The sequence below is a fragment of the Hippoglossus stenolepis genome, chromosome 9 (genome assembly GCF_022539355.2).
Source record: "Hippoglossus stenolepis isolate QCI-W04-F060 chromosome 9, HSTE1.2, whole genome shotgun sequence".
NCBI lineage: Eukaryota > Metazoa > Chordata > Actinopteri > Pleuronectiformes > Pleuronectidae > Hippoglossus > Hippoglossus stenolepis.
Genome location: NC_061491.1, coordinates 355,309 through 380,904, shown reverse-complemented (window position 1 = coordinate 380,904; position 25,596 = coordinate 355,309). Strand labels below are relative to the sequence as shown.

The 25,596-nt window shown below is 40.5% G+C and overlaps 2 protein-coding genes across 5 annotated transcripts in view; one reads left to right on the top strand and one right to left on the bottom strand.

Moving 5' to 3' along the window:
* ptar1 (protein prenyltransferase alpha subunit repeat containing 1) overlaps positions 1-15,621 on the top strand; it is a 67,786-nt gene extending 52,165 nt beyond the window's left edge. For 2 of the 3 annotated variants that reach the window (XM_035165574.1, XM_035165575.1), the window contains 2 exons: positions 2,976-3,334; positions 13,886-15,621. In XM_035165574.1, the coding sequence (XP_035021465.1) occupies positions 2,976-3,334; positions 13,886-14,270 (744 nt within the window). In that variant the 3' untranslated portion in view covers positions 14,271-15,621. Of the gene's footprint in view, positions 1-2,975; positions 3,349-13,885 lie in introns of all 3 variants that reach the window. The other variant, XM_035165576.1, reaches the window with a different exon arrangement.
* zfr (zinc finger RNA binding protein) overlaps positions 1-25,596 on the bottom strand; it is a 1,162,720-nt gene that overhangs the window by 798,037 nt on the left and 339,087 nt on the right. The window lies entirely within an intron of this gene.

Here is a 25,596-nt window from a genome sequence, read left to right as displayed (position 1 = left end):
ATCATGCAAAAGAAAAGATCGCTAGCATGCTAACGCTAGCGAGCTCGCGATCTCTTTTTTTTTAAGGTTGTTGTCAAAAACGTGACCATAGTACATTAAATAGATATTAAACTAAGATATTACAATCATTATCGTAATTTTTAGATCCTTATTGATTGAGAAAATACCCCATTTGTGGGTCTCTCACCCAGCTTGCCGATGATTCGTGAGGCATTCTGGGTATCTCTGTTTCGAGGGCTGTAGACTTCTAGAGCCCTAACACTTGGCCCTACCCCTCCATCCCAACAGGTATCGGGACAGCCTACCCCTACACGGGAACACGCAAAACGAAGGAAAAGGGCTAAGGAAGGGAGAAGGGGTGAAATGGCATAGGGCCTAAGCATCAGCGGTGTGCGAGATTTACCGGCGTGCCAGTTAAGATAGACATATGATATTTTATCGCGGGCCGGATATAATTGAAGGAAGTGGCCAGCGGGCCTTGAGTTTGACATGTCTGATTTAGAATGTCTTCATTATCTATGGAAAAAAGCAACAGAAACACACTTATTAGACTGAAAATTCACTGTCTGATTAATAGAAATCCCACTTTCCCCATGGAAGCATTCGTGATTTGTCTCAGGTAGAAACAAACATGGATGGCCCTGGCCACAGGGGTGAAGTCCTGCTATCTCCATCTTCTTCTCAGAAAGATACATTTTTATTATTTGCATGTTTCTCTTTGCTCATAGGGAACTCAGAGGTGCATGGTCTCAGTCAAGTCTTTAGTCTGTGTCGGTCAAGTCTCAATATGTTTGGGTTAGAGGGATTTGCCCTCCGCTGTGATCACATGACCCAGAAAACGTACCTTTTGTTGAACAAATTGCAATTTAGACAAGTTTGCTTTGTGACCTTCACCAGCCAAATCTTTTAGCAAAGTAACTGTATATCTCTCACAATTTTTTACGTGAAAAATAGGCGTGGACACTGGTGAGTCGTGGCATGGAATGATTACTCCTGCTTTTTGTAATGATTCAAATACTGGAGTAATGCTTTAATGGCTTAATTTTTTCAATGGATATTGCTGTTGGCAGGGCCTGTAGTAAGATTTAGGCGTTATTACTACAGGTTCAGCAGTTTTTGTCTTGGGGATTTCCTGTAGGGCGGAGATGTTCGCAGCAAATGTTTGAGATAAGAAATGATGAGACAATGACATTAAAGGTACCAGATGAACGGTTCCTAAGCATGCACTGTAACAAAACAGAAAATACTTTTTATAGGCATGCGATTGGGGTGAATAGAGTACAGATGCATCCTCAGTACATTTCCAATCAGTGACATTTTTGCATTTCTTAGCAAGGAGACCTACATTTTCCCCTTTTTTTTCTTTAACGAGTGAGCTGTGTGGGCTGGAGTCTGAGACTTGAAACATTTCAGACTGTTTTTCTGATAAGCGAACTAGACCCAGCATATGTATCCTAGCATAAATGTGCTATCAAAAGTGTTTCACTTTTGCATTCATCTCTATACCATTGTTTTTCATATGTGATGTACAATGCAGAGAGTCTTCTCGTGTGTGTGCGTGCGTGCGTGCGTGCGTGTGTGTGAGAGAACCGAGTGAAAAGTAGAATCCCAGGTCTCAGATTTGTGGCTCTGATGTCGTCTTGGCAGTTACACAAGCAGAAATAATATGGTGGTGGACCACGATTGAGGTGGCAGATGATGGTGGATCCTGATGGCGGCAGTGGACAATGACTGTGGACTATAGTGGCATCCGATCTTGATGGTGGATCATGATCATGGTGGCTGCTGACCGTGGACTATGATTACAACAAGACTGCTTGATAAATAATATATAAATAATCCATCAATTCATTGACCTTCCATTATGCTACAACGTGTTTATTCTTATCAATGCTGCTAATACCCTTATCTTTCTGATGTTCTCCTTTACACATGACATCTATTGCACTTCTGTCCGTCCTGGGAGAGGGATCCTCACATGTGGCTCTCTCTGAGGTTTCTACGTTCTTTTTACCCTGTTAAAAGTTTTTTTTTTTGTAGTTTTTCCTTACTCTTGTTGAGGGTTAAGGGCAGAGGATGTCCCACCTTGTTAAAGCCCTTGAGATTTGTGAATATGGGCTATACAAATAAAATTTGATTGATTGATTGATTGATTGATAGATAATATATAGTCTGGTATAATGGTATAATTTTCCATTACACAGTCTGCTCCAGGCAGGCCTGCTTGGAGATTGGTAGAGCTTGGGTAGGTAGAGGTCTCCCTGGCTGGGTCAGCAGAAGAGCTACACCTCTCCTCCAGGAGAAGTGAGTAGAAAGAGTAAGAATTGAGGGGGAACTGGCCTTTTATTTGGCTTATGGGCATATGGTGACCAATAGTTGTTGAAAGTTGTGTCCAGGGGCAGGTTTAACACCTAGGTACGAAGATGAAGCACCCTTGGGGGACTGAGTACTGGAAGCTCTCCTTTGTCTCCAGGACAAAGAAACATGTGGTTGCAGGATTTGGCTACACATGTAGACCCAACTATTTTTCACAAATAGTAGGTCCCAACAACTAGGTGGAAAGAGTAACTCCAAGATATACAGGAACTCCAGATCCCATGCCCTTATGCATCTTTTTCTACTGCAGGTGCAAAAACAAAAGAACTCTGTCTCTCTAAGAAATTGCTCAAGCCTAAAATGGGCATTAGTAGTTTTTAATATGCAATCCTGTTTATTAATCAATCCAATTCTCTCATCCAAATTCCATAACTTGTGTTAAAACCTTTGGTGTGCTGTTGAGTTACACTACTGAAGATAACCAAGTCATATTGCTGTCCTAGAACCTAATCAACCTATTATATTTTGCATATTTTGATCAACAAAAACTCATGGTAAAAATAACAACAAACCAATCTACTAAATATGTTGTATTTCGTTCATTAATTAGTAGTCATTTTTTTAAAGACACCTGTGCTTACTGGCATGTTTCTGGACAGGTTTTCCATGATGAGCTGTCCTCTATGCGTCTTTGGGTGTCCATGCATGTGTCTGACCACAGTGGGTTCCACTACCGCCAGTTCCTGCTCAAGGAGCTGATAACTGAGCTCTACCAGACACCACCTTCCACCACCACTACCTGTTCATCGCAGCACCAGTCCACCACAGTCCCCAGCATCAGTCTCCACCATCAAAGCCATAACCAAGCTAATAGGGAGCTGTCGGAAGCTGAGGCAGCAGGTGAGGAGGAGAGGCAGCTCAGCTTCACCACAATCTTTCAGCTCTTCCACCAGGAAATGGAGCTGTGCTCAGACCTGATACAGGCCTTCCCTGGACACGAGACACTCTGGAGTCACAGGTGAGGCTACAGAGGTGAACACAATTAATGTTTACATTTTGTAGTGACCTATTATGAGACTAGTTTGCAAATTGTACAAGTCATAAATATGTGAAACTGAAGCATAGTTTTGCTGAGCAATTGAATTTAAATGAAAGTTTGCTTGAATGTTGATTTTAGGTTATGTGCAGATCATGAAAAAGAAAGTTTTTTTTGTTTGTTTTTCTTCTTTGTTGTGGTATGTAACTAATGTTATGTGGTACAGGCTTTTAGTAAAGATTTAAGATATCTGTCTGAAATCAATCAATCAATCAAATTTTATTTGTATAGCCCATAATCACAAATCACAATTTCATGTCTCATAGGGCTTTAACAAGGTGTGACATCCTCTGCCCTTAACCCTCAACAAGAGTAAGGAAAACCACAGAAAAAAACCTTGAACAGGGTAAAAAGAACATAGAAACCTCAGAGAGAGCCACATGTGAGGGATCCCTCTCCCAGGACGGACAGAAGTGCAATAGGTGCCACGTGTAATGGAGAACATCGGAAAGATAAGGGTATTTGCAGCATTGATTAGTATAAACACTTTGTAGCATAACTGAAGGTCAATGAATTGATGGATTATTGTCAGTAATGGTAAAGTATCTGAGTAGACATATTGTATATCAAGCAGTCTTGTTGTAATCATATCCCATGGTCAACAGCCACCACGTACATGATCCACCATCACGATCGGATGCCACCATAGTCCACAGTCATTATCCACTGCGGCCATCAGGATCCACCATCAGCTGCCACCTCGGCCGTGGTCCACCACCACTGTTAGATGCCAACACGATACAGGATCAGCCATTATTATCACGATCAGCCAGCTAGATACAGGATCCGCCATTGTTATCACGATCAGCCAGCACGATACAGAATCCGCCATACAGGATCCGTCATTACGATCACGATCTCTGTTACTCGATCCACCATCATAATCCACAATGTGGCCGCATCCACGGCCCTGGATCTGCGGACGATAAGGCATAGGGACTCCGGGGAAGAAGTCAAGTCAGTAACATGTATTGATGAGATATTCATTTCTTTGATGTGATCAGGATTGAGAAGCTGGAAAGAGAAGCTCTGTGTGTCATGTGACCCCCGACATTCTAGACCTATAGCAGCATAACTAAGAGCAGGTCCAAGACAAGCCTGGACCAGCTCTAACTATAAGCTTTATCAAAAAGGAAGGTTTTAAGCCAACTCTTAAACGTACAGATGGTGTCTGCCTCCCGAACTGAAAGTGGGAGATGATTCCACAGGAGAGGAGCTTGATAGCTGAAAGCTCTGGCTCCTACTCTACTTTTAGAGACTTTAGGGACGACAAGTAAGCCTGAATTCTGGGAGCGCAGTGCTCTAGTTGGTTGATATGGTACTATCAACTCTTTAAGGTATAATGGTGCCATATTATTAAGGGCCTTGAAGGAGAATTTTAAATTCTATTCTAGATTTAACCGGAAGCCAGTGTAGTGAAACTAATACAGGAGAAATGTGGTCTCTTTTCCTGGATCTTGTCAGGACACGTGCTGCAGCATTTTGCACAAAGTCTTTAACGACTTACTGCTGGAGCCTGTTAATAAGGAATTACAATAATCAAGTCTGGATGTAACAAAGGCATGGACTAGTTTTTCTGCATCTTTTTGAGAAAGGACATGTCTGATTTTTGAGATGTTATGCAAGTGAAAGAAGGCGGTCCTAGAAATTTGTTTTAAGTGAGAATTAAAGGACAAATCGGGATCGAAGATCACTCCCAAGTTCCTGACTGTTTCATTGGAAGCAAGGGCAATGTCGTCTAGCGCAGCTATATCATTAGATAATGTATCTCTAAGGTGTTTTTAAATGACTTTTATTTAGATTTAAACAGGTTCAAATACAAATTTGAAGAAAATAAGGTTTGTTTTGGGAAGGTTATAAATGGACATTGCTGTGTTACCAAAGCAAAATACCTGAAAACGTCTTCCACCAAAGGAAGTATCCGAAACTTCATACTTCTTCTGTCTGATTGTGATCAAGAAGTTAAATTAAGATGTTTGAACTTCTTGTCTGAAATACAACCTGGGTCATTCCATGTCAAATTAATCACACTTGCTATGATTTCCACCTTACTAGAACAGATGTGTGTTTTCCCACATTTTTTTATTCTATCAAGTCTTAAATCTTAATCGGAAGAAACTGCTTGGTCTATATATGTAGGTCATTCCATGTCAAATTATCAAATTTGCTTTGAGCCTACACCTTACCAGAACAGGTGTGCCGACCCGACCACCTGGACACGCAGCTAGGAACCCACGAAAATCCCATTTCTCTTTGCCCTTTAAATGGAGGGAGGTACATTCCTACGATTCACAAGGTCAGGTTAGCGAAACTTCAGTCTACTATACCAATTTTGCTTGGATATTAAAGAAATTCTCAGAGAACTAAAGCTATAAACTGTGAAAAGGAAACCTCTAACTTGGTGCATTATTAAAAATATTAAGATAGGCCTGTCATGATAACAAATTTTGTTGGATGATATTTTTTCCCAATAATAACTTGTGATGAGTGTTGGTGTTGATTAGTTAAAGTGAGTGCAGGTCAGCAGGAGTGTAGAGGAAGACACAGAAACTCCAGCACGATACAAACCAACCTTCTGATTATTGAGCAGCTGCGGACCAGAGAGAAACTCTGTATTTACACTGTTTCTTCCAATCGTCTTCAAGAAAGTAACTTACCGGCTTCACATGCACGAGCTACTCCTGCTCCTTGTATCTGACTGTGTGTCACTGTGCGAGTGAGTGGGGGCGGGTCCCCGGGGTGTGTGTGTGTGTGTGTGTGTTTATGCGAGGCTGTACGTTTTTCTAAGTTTGAATTGTCTATATATGATTCAATATGATCTTTCTGGCAATGGTTAATGATATTGATAGGATGTTTGTGATATGATGGCGAATGTATTACTTTGATTGAAGCCATGCAGTAGAGTTTGTGTGTTGTGATGTGGGTTCTATGGACTTTATTCTGAATTATTGGGTTTTGGAATTGCATGTCATAGAGAATGTGTTATTGCATATATTTTGCCAATTGAAATCAGTCGGGAGGTTGTTTATATCTGTGGTCCATTTGTCTGTGGGGATTGAGAGTGTACTGCCGTTAGATACCAGCAGTTTGTATATTTGAGATAAGTAGAATAAGAAGAGGGAAGAGCTGTGACTGTTGTAGTGTCTGAGGTCGATGTTTTTCTTTATGATGTCTCTTAGCTTAGTTTCTGATTTTTTTTTTATTAAATTACTTATTTGAAGTGGCATGTAAGGAATTAGTGATGTGATGCAACTTCGGATAAGTAGTGATGTCCTCTTTAAAGCCACTATTAACAAACAAATTAAAGTTTTATCAATATCGACACACTATATCTTGTTGGAACAGGTAGAAGCTAGGCTCAACACCCACGACATCCATTTTCACCTAAATGAGACATAACACCAAGTTACTTAATCAGCATGTCGCCAAAACATGCAAACCACATGTCCACAAAGTTGGCACCAACGTTCATGCTACTTGATGGTAACAATGCAAACTATATATCTTATAAAACCCTTGATTGACGGTATATTTCTAATCTTTTATGACATATAAGTGAGAATAAATTTGTTTCATTTAGGGCTGTCAAAATTAACGCATTAACGCGTGATGATTAATTTGTGGAATTAACGCATCAATTTTTTTTAACGCATGCACAAAATGACCTGCTCCATATACCTATACTGAGAAGTATGAGTGCCCACCTGCTCAGAGCGATACACACTGTGAGATCAGAGGAGCGTTCACGTGGTCGGTTCAGTGGAAACTGGTCCACATCTGCTTCATGATCAGAGCAGAAGCTGCAGTTGGTTTGTACCGAGCAGGAGTTTCTGTTTCCTCCTCCACTCTGACCTGTTCTCCCTTTAACTAATAAACACTCATCTCTAGTTATCAGGACCTATCAGTACATGAAGTTTACTTAGTGTTTGTTTGATTCTTTATAGAATTTATTTTATTTAAACATCATGAAAAATGACTAGTCAACATTTTGTGCACGCTCAATACAACAACACGAGACGTGATGCACACAGACAGGGCTCCATCGATTAATAACTAAACACATGATCATACATTTGTCATCTAAATCATCCCAATAAAAAATGGACTATGAACGTGAACTAGTTCATTTTTGTCTGCATGAACGGAACTTTGAACTAGTTCATTTTAAGTGTGAACTGGCACAGCACTGCTGCTCATTCAGGAACCCATGACAATCTGTCCCTGCTGGCTCGCAAATATCTACCCACTCCTGCATCCACGGTTCCGTGTGAAAGACTCTTCTCAGTCGCAGGCCACATTGTGTAAAAGAAATGGTCAGCTTTACTTTCAGAAAATATTAACCAGTTAGTTTGCCTCAGCAACTGGCTAACAGAAGAATATCTAAGAAGGCCAGTTTTAATTGTGTAAAGGTTTGGCTGTTTGTTTGATTTAAAAAGAAAAGAAAAAAGTCTTATTCAACCATCCTATATTTGCTAAAAAACAAATAGCAAAGGCTAAGATGCCCCAATAGTTTAGGATAAAGGTTATCTTTTATTTTTTTTATTTTTTTTAAGTTCTAAATAACATCATCCTATATTTGCTCAGAGGCATAGCAAAGAGACAGCCAAATTGAATTATGGTGTGGTATGTTTTATTTTATTTTATTTTTCAATTTTAATAACTTAATCATTTGGACTTTTTAAATGTATATATCCGCCTTCTGTTATTTATCAGAGAAAATGGGGATTTTTGGGGCAAATTTACAAATGGTGATTAATCGTAATTAATCCACAGCTACCCTGTGATTAATCTGATTTAAAATTGTCATCGTTTGACAGCCATAGTTTTATTATGAGAGATCTCAAATGGCAGATTGTGCCAAAATTGTGTGTGTGTGTGTGTGTGTGTGTGTGTGTGTGTGTGCTCGTCTCTGTTCCTTTTCAAACAAACTGACTATCACGTTGATTACATTTAATTATTCATCGATGATGTCGGATAATGAATCTGGATCATTCCGCTTACTTTAACCCTGATTTCCTGGGTGTGCGTGTCTCGTGTTGTGTGTGGCAGGTTTAACTGCATGTGTCCTGGCACCGACACAAGCTAGAGGGTGATCATATCTATCACTTGACAGCCCCAGAGAGCTGGAAGTGACAGTCATCCAGACACTGCTCCTGAAGGAGCTGGTGAAAGTCCCTGAGCTGTGTGCTCTTCCGGGTGGGCTTGTGGACCCACACACAACGGTGCTGGCTTCTCCGGGCACTTTCACAACACGTACACCGCAGCAGTTGTAGTAACTTCAGCCACTACTTCTCCACTCTTCCACTGGCTTCACCCATTATTTCCACACCATGTACAATGCAGCAAGTGTAGTTGCTTCCACCAGTAGTCCTTCTTCTGGAGAACAGGTGAATACTCCCCGGTTGTGAAAGGCTCGTAAAGAGCAATTAACGTGAAAAAACACATATGATCCCGCGTCATGAACCGCATGCTTACGGCATTGAGAAACCTCATAATGCCCTTATCTATAGAAGTAGAACAGCCACTATCAACCTGCATTTCAATGAGCTTTGTTATGAACAAGCAGTAGTTGTCTACTAGCTAATGTGAAAAGAGTCCAAACACACTTGACCTATTAAAATAAGATATCAAAAGTGCATATACTTATATATATATATATATAGTATATATACGTATACTACAACCTTGTGGTTCTCGATGCAAACACAACAGTCTTACACACTATTTTTCTTACCATTATTCCTGTACGCTGCTGCAACAAGCAATTTTCATCATGTTTACAATAAATAAACCATTTAACTTTTTTTAACGTAACACAGCCGCAGCACACCTTTGTAATTTACAATTTTTGCTCAATTTCTGTCATTTCCATGACCTTGTACTTTAACAAACCCCTTCTACAGAATTAATCACATCAACTCGCAAATTTCGTCAGTGCAAAAAAACAACCTCGATAATAAAATGTTTTCCTTTAACAGCATGCCTGAGGCTATATCACCCTGAAACCGATGTTCCACTAATTTGACCACACTCAACGCCTCAACAGGATGTGACATTTGTTCAAATGTATAACACAATACCAAGCCGTGTCTACCAACCTTCAGCAACAACCCTGCAGCACATGGCAACGCACATGGATGACAAGGGCCCGACCATCACTGCCTGCAGCTTTAATTATTATTAACTGGTGTTTCTATTATTAATGACATCATTACATCTATAAATATCACTATTATTGCACTCTTGTTATATTAAACAGTCTGACCAAGCTTAATTATGATGAAGACGTTACTATAACTATTCCAGGTCTCTCTCTCCTCTCTCTCCCGCTCTATATTTTTGTAAGGTTTCGACCTACCTATGCAAAGTGCCTTCAGATCATGTTACATTACATTACATTACATTACATTTCATTTTGCTGATGCTTTTTTCCAAAGCAACTTACAATAAGTGCATTCAACCATGAGGGTACAAACCCAGAACAACAAGAATCAAATAATTACAATTTGCTTCAAAAAAGCCAAACTACAAGTGCTACATGTAAGTGCCATATAAGTGCAACTAAACTGAATTCTTTTTTTTTTATTTATTAATTTCTTTTAACCAAGGTATAGTCGGAAGAGATCTGTCTTTAGTCTGCGGTGGAAGAAATGTAGACTTTCTGCTGTCCTGATGTCAATTGGGAGCTCGTTCCACCATTTAGGGGCCAGGACAGCAAACAGTCGTCATTTTGTTGCCTGGCTACCTACCGATTAACAGATGCAGAGTGGACCGGATGGGCTGGGGTGTAAGGTTTGACCATGTCCTTGATGTAGACTGCACCCGATCCGTTCGCAGCACGGTACGCAAGTATTAGTGTCTTGAAACGGACGCGGGAAGCCACTGGTAACCAGTGAAGGGAGCAGAGGAGCGGAGTAGTGTGAGTTAACTTAGGTAGGTTAAAGACCAGTTGAGCTGCTGCATTCTGGATGAGCTGCAGAGGTCGCATGGCACTAGCAGGTAGACCTGCCAGATGGGAGTTGCAGTAGTCTAGGCGTGAGATCACAAGAGCCTGGACCAGAACCTTCGCCGTCTTCTGAGTGAGAAGGGGACGTGTTCTCCTGATGTTGTGCAACATGTATCCACACAAGCGGGTTGATGCAGTAATGTTGGCAGTAAGGGAGAGTTGACTGTTGAGTGTCACACCCAGGTTCCTTGGGGTCTGGGTGGGGGCTACCAAGGAGTTGTCAATGGTAATAGTAAGGTCATGGGTGGGAGACCCTTTCCCTGGAAGGAAAAGTAGTTCGGACTTGTCGAGGTTCATTTTCAGGTGGTGGGCGGACATCCACTGAGAGATGTCAGTCAGACATGCAGAGATTTGTGCTGCTACCTGTGTTTCAGATTGGGGAAAAGAGAGAATTAGTTGGGTGTCATCTGCATAGCTGTGGTAGGAAAAGCCATGTGAGTGATTGACAGAGCCGAGAGGGTTGGTGTACAGAGAGAAGAGGAGAGGACCCAGGACGGAACCTTGAGGGACCCCAGTAATGGGTTTTTTTACGTGTGATTTTTAACTCCGGTACTGCAGTGTTGTTTGAATTCCTTTTATTCCTTTATCTTACTTTTATTGCAAATATATTTTATGTAGTTTCTTAAATGGGAGAGCTTTTAACTCTGATGACAGTAGGTGGAGGGTGGGTTTCTTCAGGAGAGGATTTACCCCTTCTTGATGTCAGCCAATTCCCCCCTCTGTGGATGATACATCCCATGGAAGGGCTTGATCACCTTCCCTCTATTTGCCACCATGTGGCCACACTTATCCATCTGAATGACATGACAAGGACCTGATTTCCTTGCTGTAGATCTTGGATCAGCGTATCAATTCACTCCTGGCTTATAGTTGATGTCAGTTGATTGTGCACAGTCAATTCTATGACTCCTTTAGTGTTTTGTGGACTCAAAAGTGTTATCTTTTGCAGTATAGACCAAATATTCTCTACAGGGTTCTTTCAATATTTCTATTTATTTAAAGTATAATATTATTATTATTATTATATATGCACTGAAACTTTTCTATCATTTTTAAGATAAAAATTATAAAATATAATGGGAATTTAGATCTTATCATAGTAGAATTTAAAGTAAATAACTAAATTGTCCAGTGTGTGTAAGAGTGCTCTTCCATGGGCGTAATTTCGTTCTTACATAAGAACAAATCCCAGATGAGAAAACATTGGTGAAAGTCAGAATCTTCATAAAAACTGGGTAAGTGGGTTTTAAGAAGAAATTTCTTCTTAAGAATGGTTGGTGAATGAGGCCCAGTGTTCCCTGTATAAATCACACTCCCCCTGGAAAACTTGCGTACGTGGATCTGCCTCAAAGTTGGCCCTCTACATGCCCTTATTTAACCATAAATGGTCAATGCAAAGCACCTCTTGAATATTTCATTTTCCTGCTGACCAATGAGTTTTCTATGGTGAATCATGGCATCAAGTGATGAAAAGAAGAAGCCCAACTTTCTGACACCAACATCGAGGAGCTTGTTTTATTGTCACCGCAGTATTTATATTTACAGCAATCGGACCGATTACTTCAAACACAAGTGGTGTCCTAACCTCCACAATGGGACATTATTTGGAAATGGAAGTTTGAAGGTGAACGCAGTTTATTTATTTTTTGTAAGTGTTCTCTGTTGCGCTCTTGCGCACTACAGCACAGACGATTTTACACACACACAATATAAAAAGTACATTCGTACTTGATACAGGCACAGTGTTATAGAAAATATTATTAAAAACTATTAATCACTGTTCTGTAACAGTTTTTTGCCGTTTTACCATAGTTTGCTTTAAATTGTTTCATATCTTTTTCAATTGAAGGATCTTATGGATCAGTTATGTCATGTGAGAACAAATAACGTTGGTTTTAATGATGAAGTGGATCAATAATCTGGTTTCAATTCACCTCCTCACGTTTGCATCGCCACTTTCCTGTCTCAAAAGTATTAGTACACATGGGTTAAAGTTTGTGTAAAAGTGAACACATTCTCCTGTCAAGTTTGTTTTTATAGATCCCAACGTTTGCGTGAGAAGTGGCGTACGCACAAAATGGGGTCTGAAAGATGCGTACACAACGGTTATAAATGAGACCCCATGTCACTATTGCCTTCAAACTATCCTGTAGTATCCTCAGTATAACAGTTTTTCAGAAGAATGAGAGATTTGAACAGACTTGGTGGCAAAACCATCAGACAAGACATAAGCCCTATGAGACAAATTTTTGATTTGTGAATACAAATAAAATGTGATTAATTGATTGATTGATTGATTGATTGCCAAGTCTCTCAAGCCTAAATGTACACACTTCTTTTTATAAATTGGTTACATTAAATGATCTCACATTTAAATTGACCATTTGCAGTTTAACATGAAATGTTTCAGTTGTGAGAAGCTTTCAAGAGCTTCACATCAAGCAAGAACTGTTTTGGGATGAATATAATTATATTGTGAACTTTGATAAATGTGTTAATTAACTGTGCTTTACCCTTCATGACCAGAAAAAAGGTTAGAAAAGAGACGTGATGAGACATTTGCTTCTTTAATTAGGTTAAACAGAATATAGTGATAACATGACATTTTATTTTCTTGGAAAAAATGGTTATTTATATGCTAGGAAAAGGCCTTGGCTTTATTAGAAATAGAGATGAAATGGTGTGAAAAAATTTGTGTCACAATCTCGTTCAAGAAAAACATAAACATACTTTGTGAGGCCACCATGACATTGACCTTTGACCTTGGGCTACAGAAATTAAATTTCAAATGAATGTTTCTGCCAAATGTTGAAGGATTCCTCTTAAGGATGTTGTGGAGGTATCACATTCACATGCCAAAATATTTGATCACCAAATTCTATTCAGGTCATCCTTGAGTCCGAGTGAATGTTTGTGCCACATGTAATGAAACTCCCTTTGGGCATTCCTGATATACTGCGTTCACAACGTAAGGTCACTAACCTTGTGACCGTCAACCACCAAAATCTAATCAGTTCATCTTTGAGTCCAAGTGAATGTCAGTTTGAGAGTCTGTTGTCATTAACAGTCAAGTTTCTCTGTTTACGGTGTGCGAAGAAAGGGGTGTTGCACACACTGAGGAGGAGATACAGGTCAACAACTGAAATAAATCTGCAGGTCTACTACCTGCTGCTCCTGTGTCTTTGATACTTGCTAACTTTGGTTGATGCTGGACAGTATTAACCAAATTACCTTGGTAATTACAATAAATAATGATTAAAATGGTACTGGACATTTAATTGTGAAACTGATAACCATTTCATCTCTAATTAGAATATGTAAAGCCAATAGTGCACATACATGGAAAGGTTAAACCTGTCATTCCAAAACTGTGGAAGTACAGTTTAACCAATCCAAGAAAAAATGATGTATTTTGTGCAGTATATTTCGATAATAATATGCTTAAAATATGTTTCCACCACATCCAGGCGGCATGTCTTTTACTTGTGGCATCAGTGGAGGAGGGAGCACCAGAATCACTGCAGCAGCAATGGAGGCAACGACTTGGGTCATCTTATGTACCAGGACCCAGACCTGCTAAAGGACAGCACTCAAAGCTGTACAGGCCAGGATGAGATTGCGAACGGACAGAAACATGCCAGTGAGCTTATGGAGGTAGACAGAGTGTCCTTCCCTGACCAGCGTGACAATAAGCGACTGAAGAGGGGTGTCCCGCTGCCTGACCCCCCCACCCTATCCTCTGAGCACAGTTTTGTAGGTGATATCATTGACAGGTGCTCTAACCCTGAGCAGAGACACTTTGCCCTGGCATACAAGAAGTGGTTAGACACTGTAATTGGTCAGCAGCCTTGAGAGAGAAAGAGAGAACAGTTAACCCCATCTTTTCATAACAATGAAGTTGCCTTTAGACAAAGAGTTAGGATCAGCTTACCCAGTGTAGTTTTAACAGTAACTAATGATATTTCAGTTGCAGTGATGACTAAAGAAAGCAGTCACTAGGCAGCGTAGTTACTGTCAAATCCTCCTGACAGTGAGTAGAGAAGATTGGGGTGGGATGTCTTCCCTCAGCAACATCTGTATTCTCTTGAGCTTCTTCTGAGCCATTAGTTCTTCAGAATGGAAATTTGCACACATAAACCTATTGGTTCACCATGTGTCTGTTAGTACATTCTGATGTTATTTTAGGTTTCTTAATCCCTTAGACAAATTTCCATTGTTCATTTATTGTGGTCTTGGCATTCATCCACATGGTACTTCATTTCTGTTCAAATTTTTCTGCCAATACCCTCTATGAAGCTGCCACAGGAGAAGGAACAATGTCTTTGCAGAGGTGAGAGCTTTGCAGAATTTACACTTAATCTTAATCATTACAAATTATCTTTGTTAGACCCAATTGTAAGGAATGCCAAATTAGCCAATAATATTGATAAGGATACAGAAATAATATATATTATATATTTGACCCAATAAATTGTGCCATAATTTAATAAATTTAAACTCAATTATTTTGAATGGCATCTGTTTTATGGAATTCATTCTGATCTCTTAAAAGACTTTTCAAAAGTCTATTTTTGCAAGTGATAAGCTGAAAGCTGAGTGGGTAGCGAGCAGTGGTTACATAAAGTGTGAAAAATGGCATCCTTGAAAAATCCTTAAATTATATTTTTAATGTAGAGTTTTAATAATTTACACTCAAATTTATTCCCATTTGTACTTTTCAAAGTCTATTTTGAATAATACTTCAAAATAGAGGGGGGGGGGGTGAAATGTTTGAGTCCACAAAACACTTCTGGAGTTTCAGAGGTAAACTTTGTTGCAGCAGAATCCAATACAGTTGAAGTCAATGGTGACCTACACTCGTAATAAAATAATTAGACTCAGAACAAGGTCATTTACACCGTGTTTTAAGCCTAAATGTCTGCTAATATCTTCCTACGAGGTGCATTAACGGACCCTCGGACAAACCATCGTGTGGCTATGGCTGCTAGCTTAGCCACTTCCTGTGGACTTGTAGGCTTAAAACACGGTGTAAATGACACCGTTTCTAGTTGAATATGAATGCCGGGGCTTGCAGGCACTTGGATGACACCACACGAGCAGCATGGAGGCACGTTATGTTTTTTCTGTTTTATTACGTCTGAAGAAGGACTCAGCATTGACTTCATTTGTATTGGATTTGGCTGCAACAAAGATTACCCCTGAAACTCCAGTGTTTTGTGGACTCAAACACTTCACCCACCCCTCCATCGGCAGAGTGGTTAGTAGATGATGAGTGAATTTACATTTTTCTGAGAACTATCCCTTTATTAAATGTTTTCCTCATGAAACTGGAAGAGTCCTCGTTCACTTCTCACTTCTTCAGATAAATGTGTTGAAATTCATTCAGCCCTCACTTGTTGCAATGGTAGGTTTTACTGTCAGTTTCTGCAGATTTTCATTCTGAAGGCAGGGACATATATTACCCATATTATTTAACCTTAATTTTTATTTTCTTGAGTTGATCCTTGGTTGCTGCTCCTGGTTTCATTTCAGTCCTCTAATTTTGTCCCCAATTCCTGTAGCTATAGGCTAAGTTACAATAGTTTGCAGTGGAAAGCCAAACAGCCAGTCAGGAGCGTAAAGGTTGTTTTCAATGTGAAAAATTAGTCTGGCAACTTGAAGTACTAAAATTACAGGTAGAGAAATGTTAACATCACCTGTTTAGATGGACTGATGTTTCCCTTTTAAGGATAGAGTGCAATGGCTGGTGCAACATGATACTGTTACTTCAACTTCTTCATCCGTTACAGGTGTGTAGGGTGCAACAGATGACTATTTATTTATAATAATTGGTCATTGTTTTGTGGGCTATTATTGGTAAACAATATCTATTTTTATTATCTTATCTGGTTACATTACACCAGGTTAGTTAAGAGTAAGCCAAGCTGCTTTAGACCAATCAGCCACAACATTATAATCACACACCAATATATCATTATGTCTTAGTGTTAATAATTTGTAGCACTCCTTTAAAAGTTGTAACATTCTGTATCTTCACAGTTCATCCCAGAGTTATGTTAAGGAGAAGATGATGGCTCCCTCTACATTAGCTGCTTTCAGACATGCACTGAACCCCCAAGATCCTCTCTAGTTTCTCCGCAGGGGCTGCATCAATGCAAGTTTTTGCAGACTTTCCGTCACTGGCCCCCAAGTATTAATACTGCAGAAAGTCCGGAGAAGCGGGGCAGCTTAAACACCTGATAGAGCTGCTACCCCATTGAGGCTAGGCCTCACCCCTAGCGGCCTGGGTTCGAGTCCGACCCACGGCCCTGTGCTGCATGTCTTTCCCCACTCTCTGTCTGCCGCCCTTCACAGCTTACTCTCTCTTTCCTCTCCAAATAAAATAATAAAAATTTAAGAAAAAAAAAAAAAGTCCGGAGAAGCCCATGTGAAAACACAGCAGGAGATCCTCTCCTGGATTGACCGTGTGGTGATGAAAAAAATAAAACAAATTTCTGCCGATAAAAAAGCAGCACCACACACGTAGAAGACACCGACGAATATGTCAAGAGAGGTTTTGGTGAATAGAGCCGAAGCCGCCGTGCTGTAAACAAAACACGTGATGTCCAAAGCGTAATTATTACGTTACATCCTGCCTCTGCTTGCTGCACCACCCCTCACCTGAATCCCCTGATTCAGGTGAGGATTTGTTGCTGTTGTGAACGCGTTTGACCGGAGAACCTCCCGCTGTGTTTTTCATGTGTGATAGGAAACCGAAAGTCCGGACCCAATTCTCCAGAGTTCCTGCAAAATGGCTGTAGTGTCATCTATACTGGGAATGGAAGAATGGTATTCTTAAATCTGAGTTAACAAGTCTGAATTTACCTGTATTCCAGATATTTGCATTGAAAATACAATTGGCAGCAGTTTTAATTGATCCATCTTTTCATTTTGTTATGGGTTGCTGTTATTACTTAGGTTTAGCCAATTATATCACCACCTGTGAAGAAGGAACTGTAACCATGGTCACATTAGCATATATCTTGAAAATAGGTTTGTTCATCAAGAAATGGTGCACATCATCAACATGTTGGCGTATTTTAACATCATTGCAAACCGAGAACACAAACTTTGAATACTAGTCTATCTATGCAGAAATGTTTTTAATGGTTATACAAGCTTTTAAAATGAACATTAATGTAGCTACTCTTTTTATTCTCTGTTAAACTTCAGCAGATGGTGTTATGGTATAAGGTTATTAATAAATGAACTATGGAAACAGAACAGCCATACAGTCATTATCTAGAGACATTTTCCATCATCACAAGTAAATGAGCGTGGTTATCTTGAGATAAAATAATAAACCCTGGGCTTAAATTGACCCAGACTAAGGCTGGCACCTCTTTGATTGGATCAGGGTTCTCTGTCACTATCGGAATCTATAAATATATTTTGTGTCACATTTAATGTTATCTGTTCTCCTACTTTTTAATTTCCTGATGGAGTTTCTTGTAAATTGCTTGTCCGCCTGTTTTGGATGCATTTTAGGTCCGATGTTAGTCACTTGTTTCCTTTCTGTTTGTGGATTGCTAGAACATGAGTTATATTTACATCCATGAAATGCTAAAAAAAAAAACTAAGAAACTAAACCCTTTGAAAGTGTCTGTCTGTGCTTAGAACTATTACAGTGCAACAGGTGTCACTGTGTGACATGAGTGATTGACATCTCTCTTGGATGATTTAAAATTAGGATGCACCGATATGGAAATTCTTGGCCGATACCGATACCGATATTTAAAACAACAATCTAGCCGATAGCCGATACCGATACCGATATTTGTTTATTACTTGCATGTGGCCTTCTTGGTGTGTAACGCCGGGTTTACACCGGGCGCTGAAGCGCCGCCCCGCGCCGCGCAGCGTTATTCTCAAGCGCGCAGCCGCCTGGCTGTTCACACCGGACCCGCATTTCTCCGCGTCGGTCAGCCCGTGATTCTCCGCTTGTTGTTGTATGTAACCCGTTCAATGTCGGGTGTCGGGGGTAAATGACGTATTCTCCAAGCAAGCCTTTAGCCCCCCCCCCTCTCTCTCTTTTTATCTATATGACTGCTTGTGTGGCTGTAGTGGACGGCCAGAGGGGGACATTTAATTATGTGATTGGGAAAATTAAAACTCCAGGACAACAGAAGGGGAATACAAAGTATGGGATGCATATTTGATCATTTATATCATATCAAATATGTCATTTATATCGTTTAAAATCATTTTTCAGTCTGTTTCCTGGCGTGATCCTTCGCTCACGCCGAAACCATCGGTGAAGGGCGCTGGCGCGGCGCGGCGCATCGCAGCCCATGTGAACCGCACAAAGGTTTAACAGGGGGATGGGAGGCGCCTGGCTTTCCTTGGCGCTGCGCTGCGCGGCGCGGCGCTTCAGCGCCCGGTGTAAACCCGGCGTCAGTGTACCATAATCTGGATGCCAGATTGGCAGGCTGCAGAAAACATACCAATGAATATCGGCCAATGTTATCGTTGAAAGTCAAGTTTATTACCGATACGCCGATAGCAGTAAACGAGGCGAATATCGGCCGCTACCGATATACGGCCGATACATCGGTGCACCACTATTTAAAATGCATCCAAAGGTGGCAAACAATTTATGGGTACTAAATGTCCTAAATTCTACTCTGGCAAGATCCCACAAATGTATCCCTGGATTATCATTTTGATATCAAACCTTTTTTTCTTGAGAAAACACAATAATATAACTCCTCACCATGGAAAAAAGAGCCCTGTTATCCCAAGATAATGAAATATTCCTCTGTGATGTCCAGGTAATACTTTTTTAAACATTGCAAGTACAGAGATTTTTGGCTTCCATAATAATTCCCAGCAGCTCATTGATTAAATATTTATGCATAGAGTTAGAAAATATCCGGTCTCACTTTAAGTGTTTTGTTATCTGCTTACCAGAAATATAAAGCTCATCTGTAATAAAGAGTATTTTTCATCTACTGTTTTTTCTACATCTTGTGTGTGTGTGGCTGAATCACTTAATGTTCTACTGCACTGTCACCTCCTGGACAATTTCTTTTGTTAACTTTTGAAAAGGGGGATATACATCCATGCAACGAACAGAGGCGAGGGTCAAGTAGTCTTCAGTTACCACCACAGTTTGGCCTCAATCGGAATCAGTGAAAACTGTGTGTCAAACTAAAGCCCATAGAGGCTAAAACATGTGATTAAGTGAAACGGTTCATCTCTCATCCAAGAGGCTTCTTTTTTTACAGCCTGACTGTGTAGTTGGTAGAGCTTAAGTGATAGGATGCGCCTGTTTCCCTTATCCTTCCCTTTACTTTTGCGCAGTGTCATTTTGGTAAAGGGTGACTGCGCTAGTCTCAGGCAGCCAGCCTCCACTCCGAAACACACGGTCAAACTAGCCCCCACTCATTCCGCGGTGCGCATTTTCTCCAAACATTACGTTACGGGAAAGCATGTTATAGTGATTTCAAAATAAAAGGTGACCTTCCTGTAAATGGGACGTCAAATTGTTACATGTGAATGCAGGAAGGAAATATTGAGGTAACAAAATAATCAGCTAATTGAAAAAGAAAAATCTGAATTTAAAGAAACAAAACGAGACTCATTAAAAAACTACCTGTTTCTACAGACTAATTTCACTTCATAATGTCAGTTCATCACCTCAGAGTCTCACTCTGACAATATCAGAACAATTTAATGTCGAATTTCAAAGTAAAAGCCTTCCGGAGCACATTTTCACAGTTTTTCCTCTAAATTCAGACTAATGAAGAATTTCAAAGTAAAAGTTCCTCTCAATTCAGACTGATATTAAAAATAAACTACCTGTTTCCACAGACTTATTTCACTTCATAATGACAGTTCATCACCTCAGAGTTTTAATCTGACAATATAAGAATAGTCTGATGTAGAATTTCAAAGTAAAAGCCTTTGGAAATATCAAATCTTTCCTCTAAATTCAGAATGATATTAAAAATAAAATACCTGTTTCCACAGACTTATTTCATTTCATTATGACAGTTCATCACCTGAGATTCTCACTCTGACAATATCAGAACAATCTATGGTGGAATTTCAAAGTAAATCCTTTTATTTTTCTAACGTTGTTTGGTGTTTCCCTATGTGAAAACACATCGGTGTGACCAACTATGGAAGCGCCAATGATACCACGTTGATCCTAGACAGACAGGTCGACCTGTGGGAGAGGACCGCCCCCTCATTTTATCACAGTCCGTCTTGAATCATTCTTGCCTTCTTCCCATAAAGAAACAACAGCGAAGCTCCCTTAAGTTTTTATGCTTGCTGCTCAACTGTTCACATACATACCTTCAAGGATTACGGCAACCCATTGGGGTGCTGTTAGCATTGAACTGTGAACACAATTAGCATTATTAAGCTAACGTATCATGGCGAGTGACTCCTAAGCCTTGTGGCGCTCCTAGCTTGGCTAAGTTCAACAATATTGTCTCCCTTACCAGTTACCATGTCTTCAGTCACCAACCCGCCAGTGTGGAACTGAAGGCTAAAAAGGCTGCATCCCGCCTGTGCCTCGTGTAATGCGGTGCATCCATATCAGGCAGGGACCCTCATCGGATGTGCATAGCTTGCATGGGCACTAAACACACTCAGAAATCGCTGGCTAACCCTCAATCATGTTACCACTGTGCTGCTATGCCAGAGAAAATATTGGAAAGGAGACTGAGAGTGACTGTGGCTAACAATAAGGCTTCGTGTCTGTCAGGAGACACCCCTGCGGCCACAACAAGAACCCATTGAGCTACTGCGAGCTGGGCACACATGATGGAAGCAGAGTCCCCGGACACGCTTCCACTTTTTGAGGGTCTCCACGAGTTGGAACCGGGCTGTTCTAATGCAGTGGATGATGCTAACTCAGGTCTGGACAGAATGAGGGAGACCAGCACCCTCAGGAAACAGGAGGGTGAAGTCTTTTTAATATCTGCCTGCGCAGAAAACAGACCCATCTCAAATGGTGGGTATTTGAGGAGTGGTGTGACACACGGCACACAATTCCGTATTAGTGTTCGGTGGTGGATCTGTTGTGCTTCCTGCAGCAACTGGTAGAGAAAAGGAAGGCCTTTTCTACACTCAAAGTGTACCTAGCTGCCATCTCAGCTTGTCATGTGGGTTTTGGAGATAAGCCCATGGGGGAACATCCCTTTGTTGGCCTCTTCATGAAGGGGACATGCCGCAAAAGCTCCCAGTTTCCAGGTCCCTGGTTCCTTTGTGGGATCTGTCAGTGGTGCTGGTTGTCTTTTCTACATTGAACGCCATTACCTTAACAATTATAGAGAAACCCAACAGTTCCCACAATGAGCAAGCACTCTGGCGGCTGTGGAGAGAAAAAACTCCCTCATTATCTGGAAGAAATCTCTAGCAGAACCAGACTTAATGTGGGCGGCCATCTACCTCAATCGGTTGGGGTGAGCAGGGAAAAATAGGGAGAAGAGGAGAGATGGGTGGAAAAGAGGGGAGAGAAGAGAGAGACCAGGAACACTTGTAGCACAAAAGGAGAAAACTAAAAAGACAGAATGGCCCTTTACTCCTCAACAGGAAAAGGAGGGGCGAGGGAGATGATAATTTGGGCACACCTGTGAGCCAGAGAGGAGAGGGAAAATCAAACAAAGGCAGCATGGAGTGGAAGCATGTGAAGTGAGAGTAACTGTAGGAAGGAGATCACAAAAAAGATAAACTAGTTTCTGGAAAGTTGATCCCAGAACCGGCTGGATTTATTTCACAATCGTCCTGGACCATGAGGCAAAAAAGCTGATCCCTGGAGCCTGAAGTGGATTTAAAAAAACCATCTAACCTGCTCGGATTGGAACGTGATTCCCTCTTTCCTGGATGAACCAAACAAGCTAAGTATCCCTATTGAAACTCTCCTGGCTTCACCGAATTCCCTTGGCCTCTAGAAACTTCACCCCTCATCTTCCCTCTACCTGGAGATTAAAGGACCGCCATAAAGAACACACATTTCCCTCACTTTACCTTTTCATTGGACCCTAACTCCCCTCTCCAACAACCACACACCCACACACATATCCCTCTTTACAAATCGAATTATGAACTGAATGGCATATTATATACAAACGGTTTTGTTCCTGAACACTCTCTCCACACACACAATCTCACACTTGATCTGAACTCGACCTATACTCATCATGAACTCTTAATGGAAGCTTCTTTCATATGTTCATTTGATGGACGGTTAATTGTTCTTATTTGGAAATGAATTTGTTTGCATTGATTACTGGATATTTTGGTCAATATGAGTTCTGTCTGTTTATCAATTATACCTTTTTGATTTGATTGTTAACTTGATTGAATAATTCAATTGAATATATATTGATTAACCGAATTGATTGTTTGTGATTTCTTTTTCTTTGATGCCTTTTGTAGTTAGGTAAATAAGCTATTCGGGTTAACTCTCTTACCAGCAGATAATAACATTTTTGACAGGTGAAGAAGCCCTGTCTGGCGCCCAACTCTTTTATTTTTTTCAATTTAGAAAACCTACGCTACACACTTGTGCACCATTAGGTTTCAGCTCTGACTAGTTATAATGAAAACAATAAGAGTGTAAAGATGTTATTAATGATAGCAGCAACAATTAATCAAATAATAATAATAATTGTTGTCATCCTGCAGCTCTGGATTCAGAGATACCTGCAAAGAGAGAGAGAGAGAGAGACTATAGGAGGGAAAAAACACATAGTTAGTGACATGTAGTAAAATAAATAAATAAATAAATGTGGGGTCAGAGAGACAGAGAGTAGAGGAGAAGTGATCAGTGGATGATGGGAGTTCCCTCAGCAGTATAGACCCATAGCAGCATAACTAAGGGATGGTTCAGGACTCACCTGATCCAGCCCTAACTATAGGCTTTATCAAAAAGGAATGTTTTAAGGAAAGTCTAACCTTAAATGTAGAGATGGTGTCTGCCTCCTGTACCCAGAGTGGGAGCTGTTTCCACAGGAGAGGAGCCTGGTAGCTGAAGGCTCTCCCTCCAATTCTGCTCTTACAGATTCTTGGAACCACAAGGGAGCCTGTGTTTTGGGAGCGAAGTGATCTATTGGGACAATATGCTGTTATGAGCTCTTTAATATACGAAGGGGCTTGATTGTTAAGAGCTTAGTATGTGAGGAGCAGGATCTTGAATTCTATTCTGAATTTTACAGGGAGTCAATGCAGAGAAGCTAAGACAGAAGTAAGATCTCTCCTTCTAGTTCCTGTCAACTCGTGCTGCAGCCTTTCGGACCAACTGGAGGCTTTTCACAGACTTACTGGGACATCCTGATAATAAAGTATTACAGTAATCTAGTCTCGTGGTAACAAATGCATGGAGTAGTTTCTCAGCATCCTTCTGAGACAGGATGTTCCTAATTTTCCTAATGTTGCGCAAGTGGAAGAACGCTGTCCTAGAGACTTGTTGTATATTACATACATACAGTCATTTGGCAGACGCTTTTATCCAAAGCGACCTACAATTAGTGCATTCAACATCTATGAGGGGCCATTTATGGGTTCAGTATGTTGCCCAAGAACAACATGCAGATTGGAGGACTGAGGATTGAACTGCCAACCTTCTGGTTGGAGAGAACGACCACTCTACCCCTCAGCCACCATGTGGGTCAAATGACATGTCCTGGAGGAGCTAGGGGCCAAACTAACACCATCCAAGGTGACTATCTGGTCAGACAGTGTTTCTCTGAGATGTTTAGGGCCAATTACAACAACCTCAGTTTTGTCTGAATTTAGAAGTAAGAAGTTTTGGGTCATCCAGGCCTTAATGTTCTTGAGACATTCCTGAAGTTGAACTAAGTGATTAGATTCATCAGGCTTCATAGATATGTACAGGTGAGTGTCATCTGCGTAACAATGTAAGTGTATGTGGTACTGTAGTAGAAAAATTAACTAAGTATGGTTGACAAACTATTTGTATTTAGAAAGTAAGTTTTTGCAGCCTTGTCTAAAGACTTTTATGACCTGAGCTGTTTTATGGTCTGAACTGTTGATGACCTGAAAACTGCCAGACCCTTTTGCCACTTATTTACTCTCCAAAGAACGGAATGTATGTCTGCTTATCTCCTTAGGAAACACATGTAAATCAGTTGTTTGTGTTTAGATTCCTCTCTTTCCTGCGCCTACAGAACCAGTCTTAACTGGTTCTGAGAGACAGCCTTAGTCCTCCTATATAAGATGCTTGCATTTGAGTGTCCTGCATCTTCACTCTGAGATCCTTGTGACTCTCTGTGTAAAATACACGTGGATAACTTTGGTGTTTCCAGCCACTTGTATTTCCAGATTTCCATCACAATTTGGTGTCAGAAGTGGGATCGCACGACTGGACGCATCTGGACTTGGTGTCTATGGTTGAGTGATCTTCTTGGGAAAAAAGTTTCCAACCTTAACCTCCCCATTGGGACGGGTGAGATGCAGGGACCGAGACCCGAGCCCGGATCGTCTCAGCGCTGCGATCTATCTGGTGAGGATCTGAGATTTCAAGTGTATTTTTATTTATTATTTTTTACCAGCAAACATAGTGTTACGAAGAAGTTGGTCTAAGAGGATTGGATCCTCCAGACGGGTGAAAGACCCCGTAAATTTTTAACCAAGGTTTAGAAGAAACCTGGAAGGTAGACTGACGAGGTACCTTAAAGAGTTTGTTAAGAGCACAACCACAGGATAGGACATAATACTGAGTTGTATTTGCATTGTTGAAACAAGACTCCAAAAGCGCAGAGAACTATAGAGAACAGTAGAGAACTTCTTTAAGGCACTATGATTCATGTTCAGATAAAGGCAGGATATTTGAATGTGTATTAAATGGATAAAAAAAATGAAAAAAGAAAAAAAAAAGAGAGATAGATTGAGATATTACCAGAGACCAAGTAAGTAAAAGGAAATTAATATTGGTAATATTATGTAGGGGGTATTACATTATTTTGAGGATGTTTATATTGCTAAGTTTCCTATTTGCTCCTTACGATAGCGTTTTGGAGATTGATTGAAGACTTAAGGTAACTAATTCTTAATAAAAAAAAAATTCTTTACATGGGTAAATGAACAATTTAAAGATCTGGATAATGGAACTGATCGGAGTAATCCTAATATGAACGTCATGCGAAGGAACTATGGTGACACA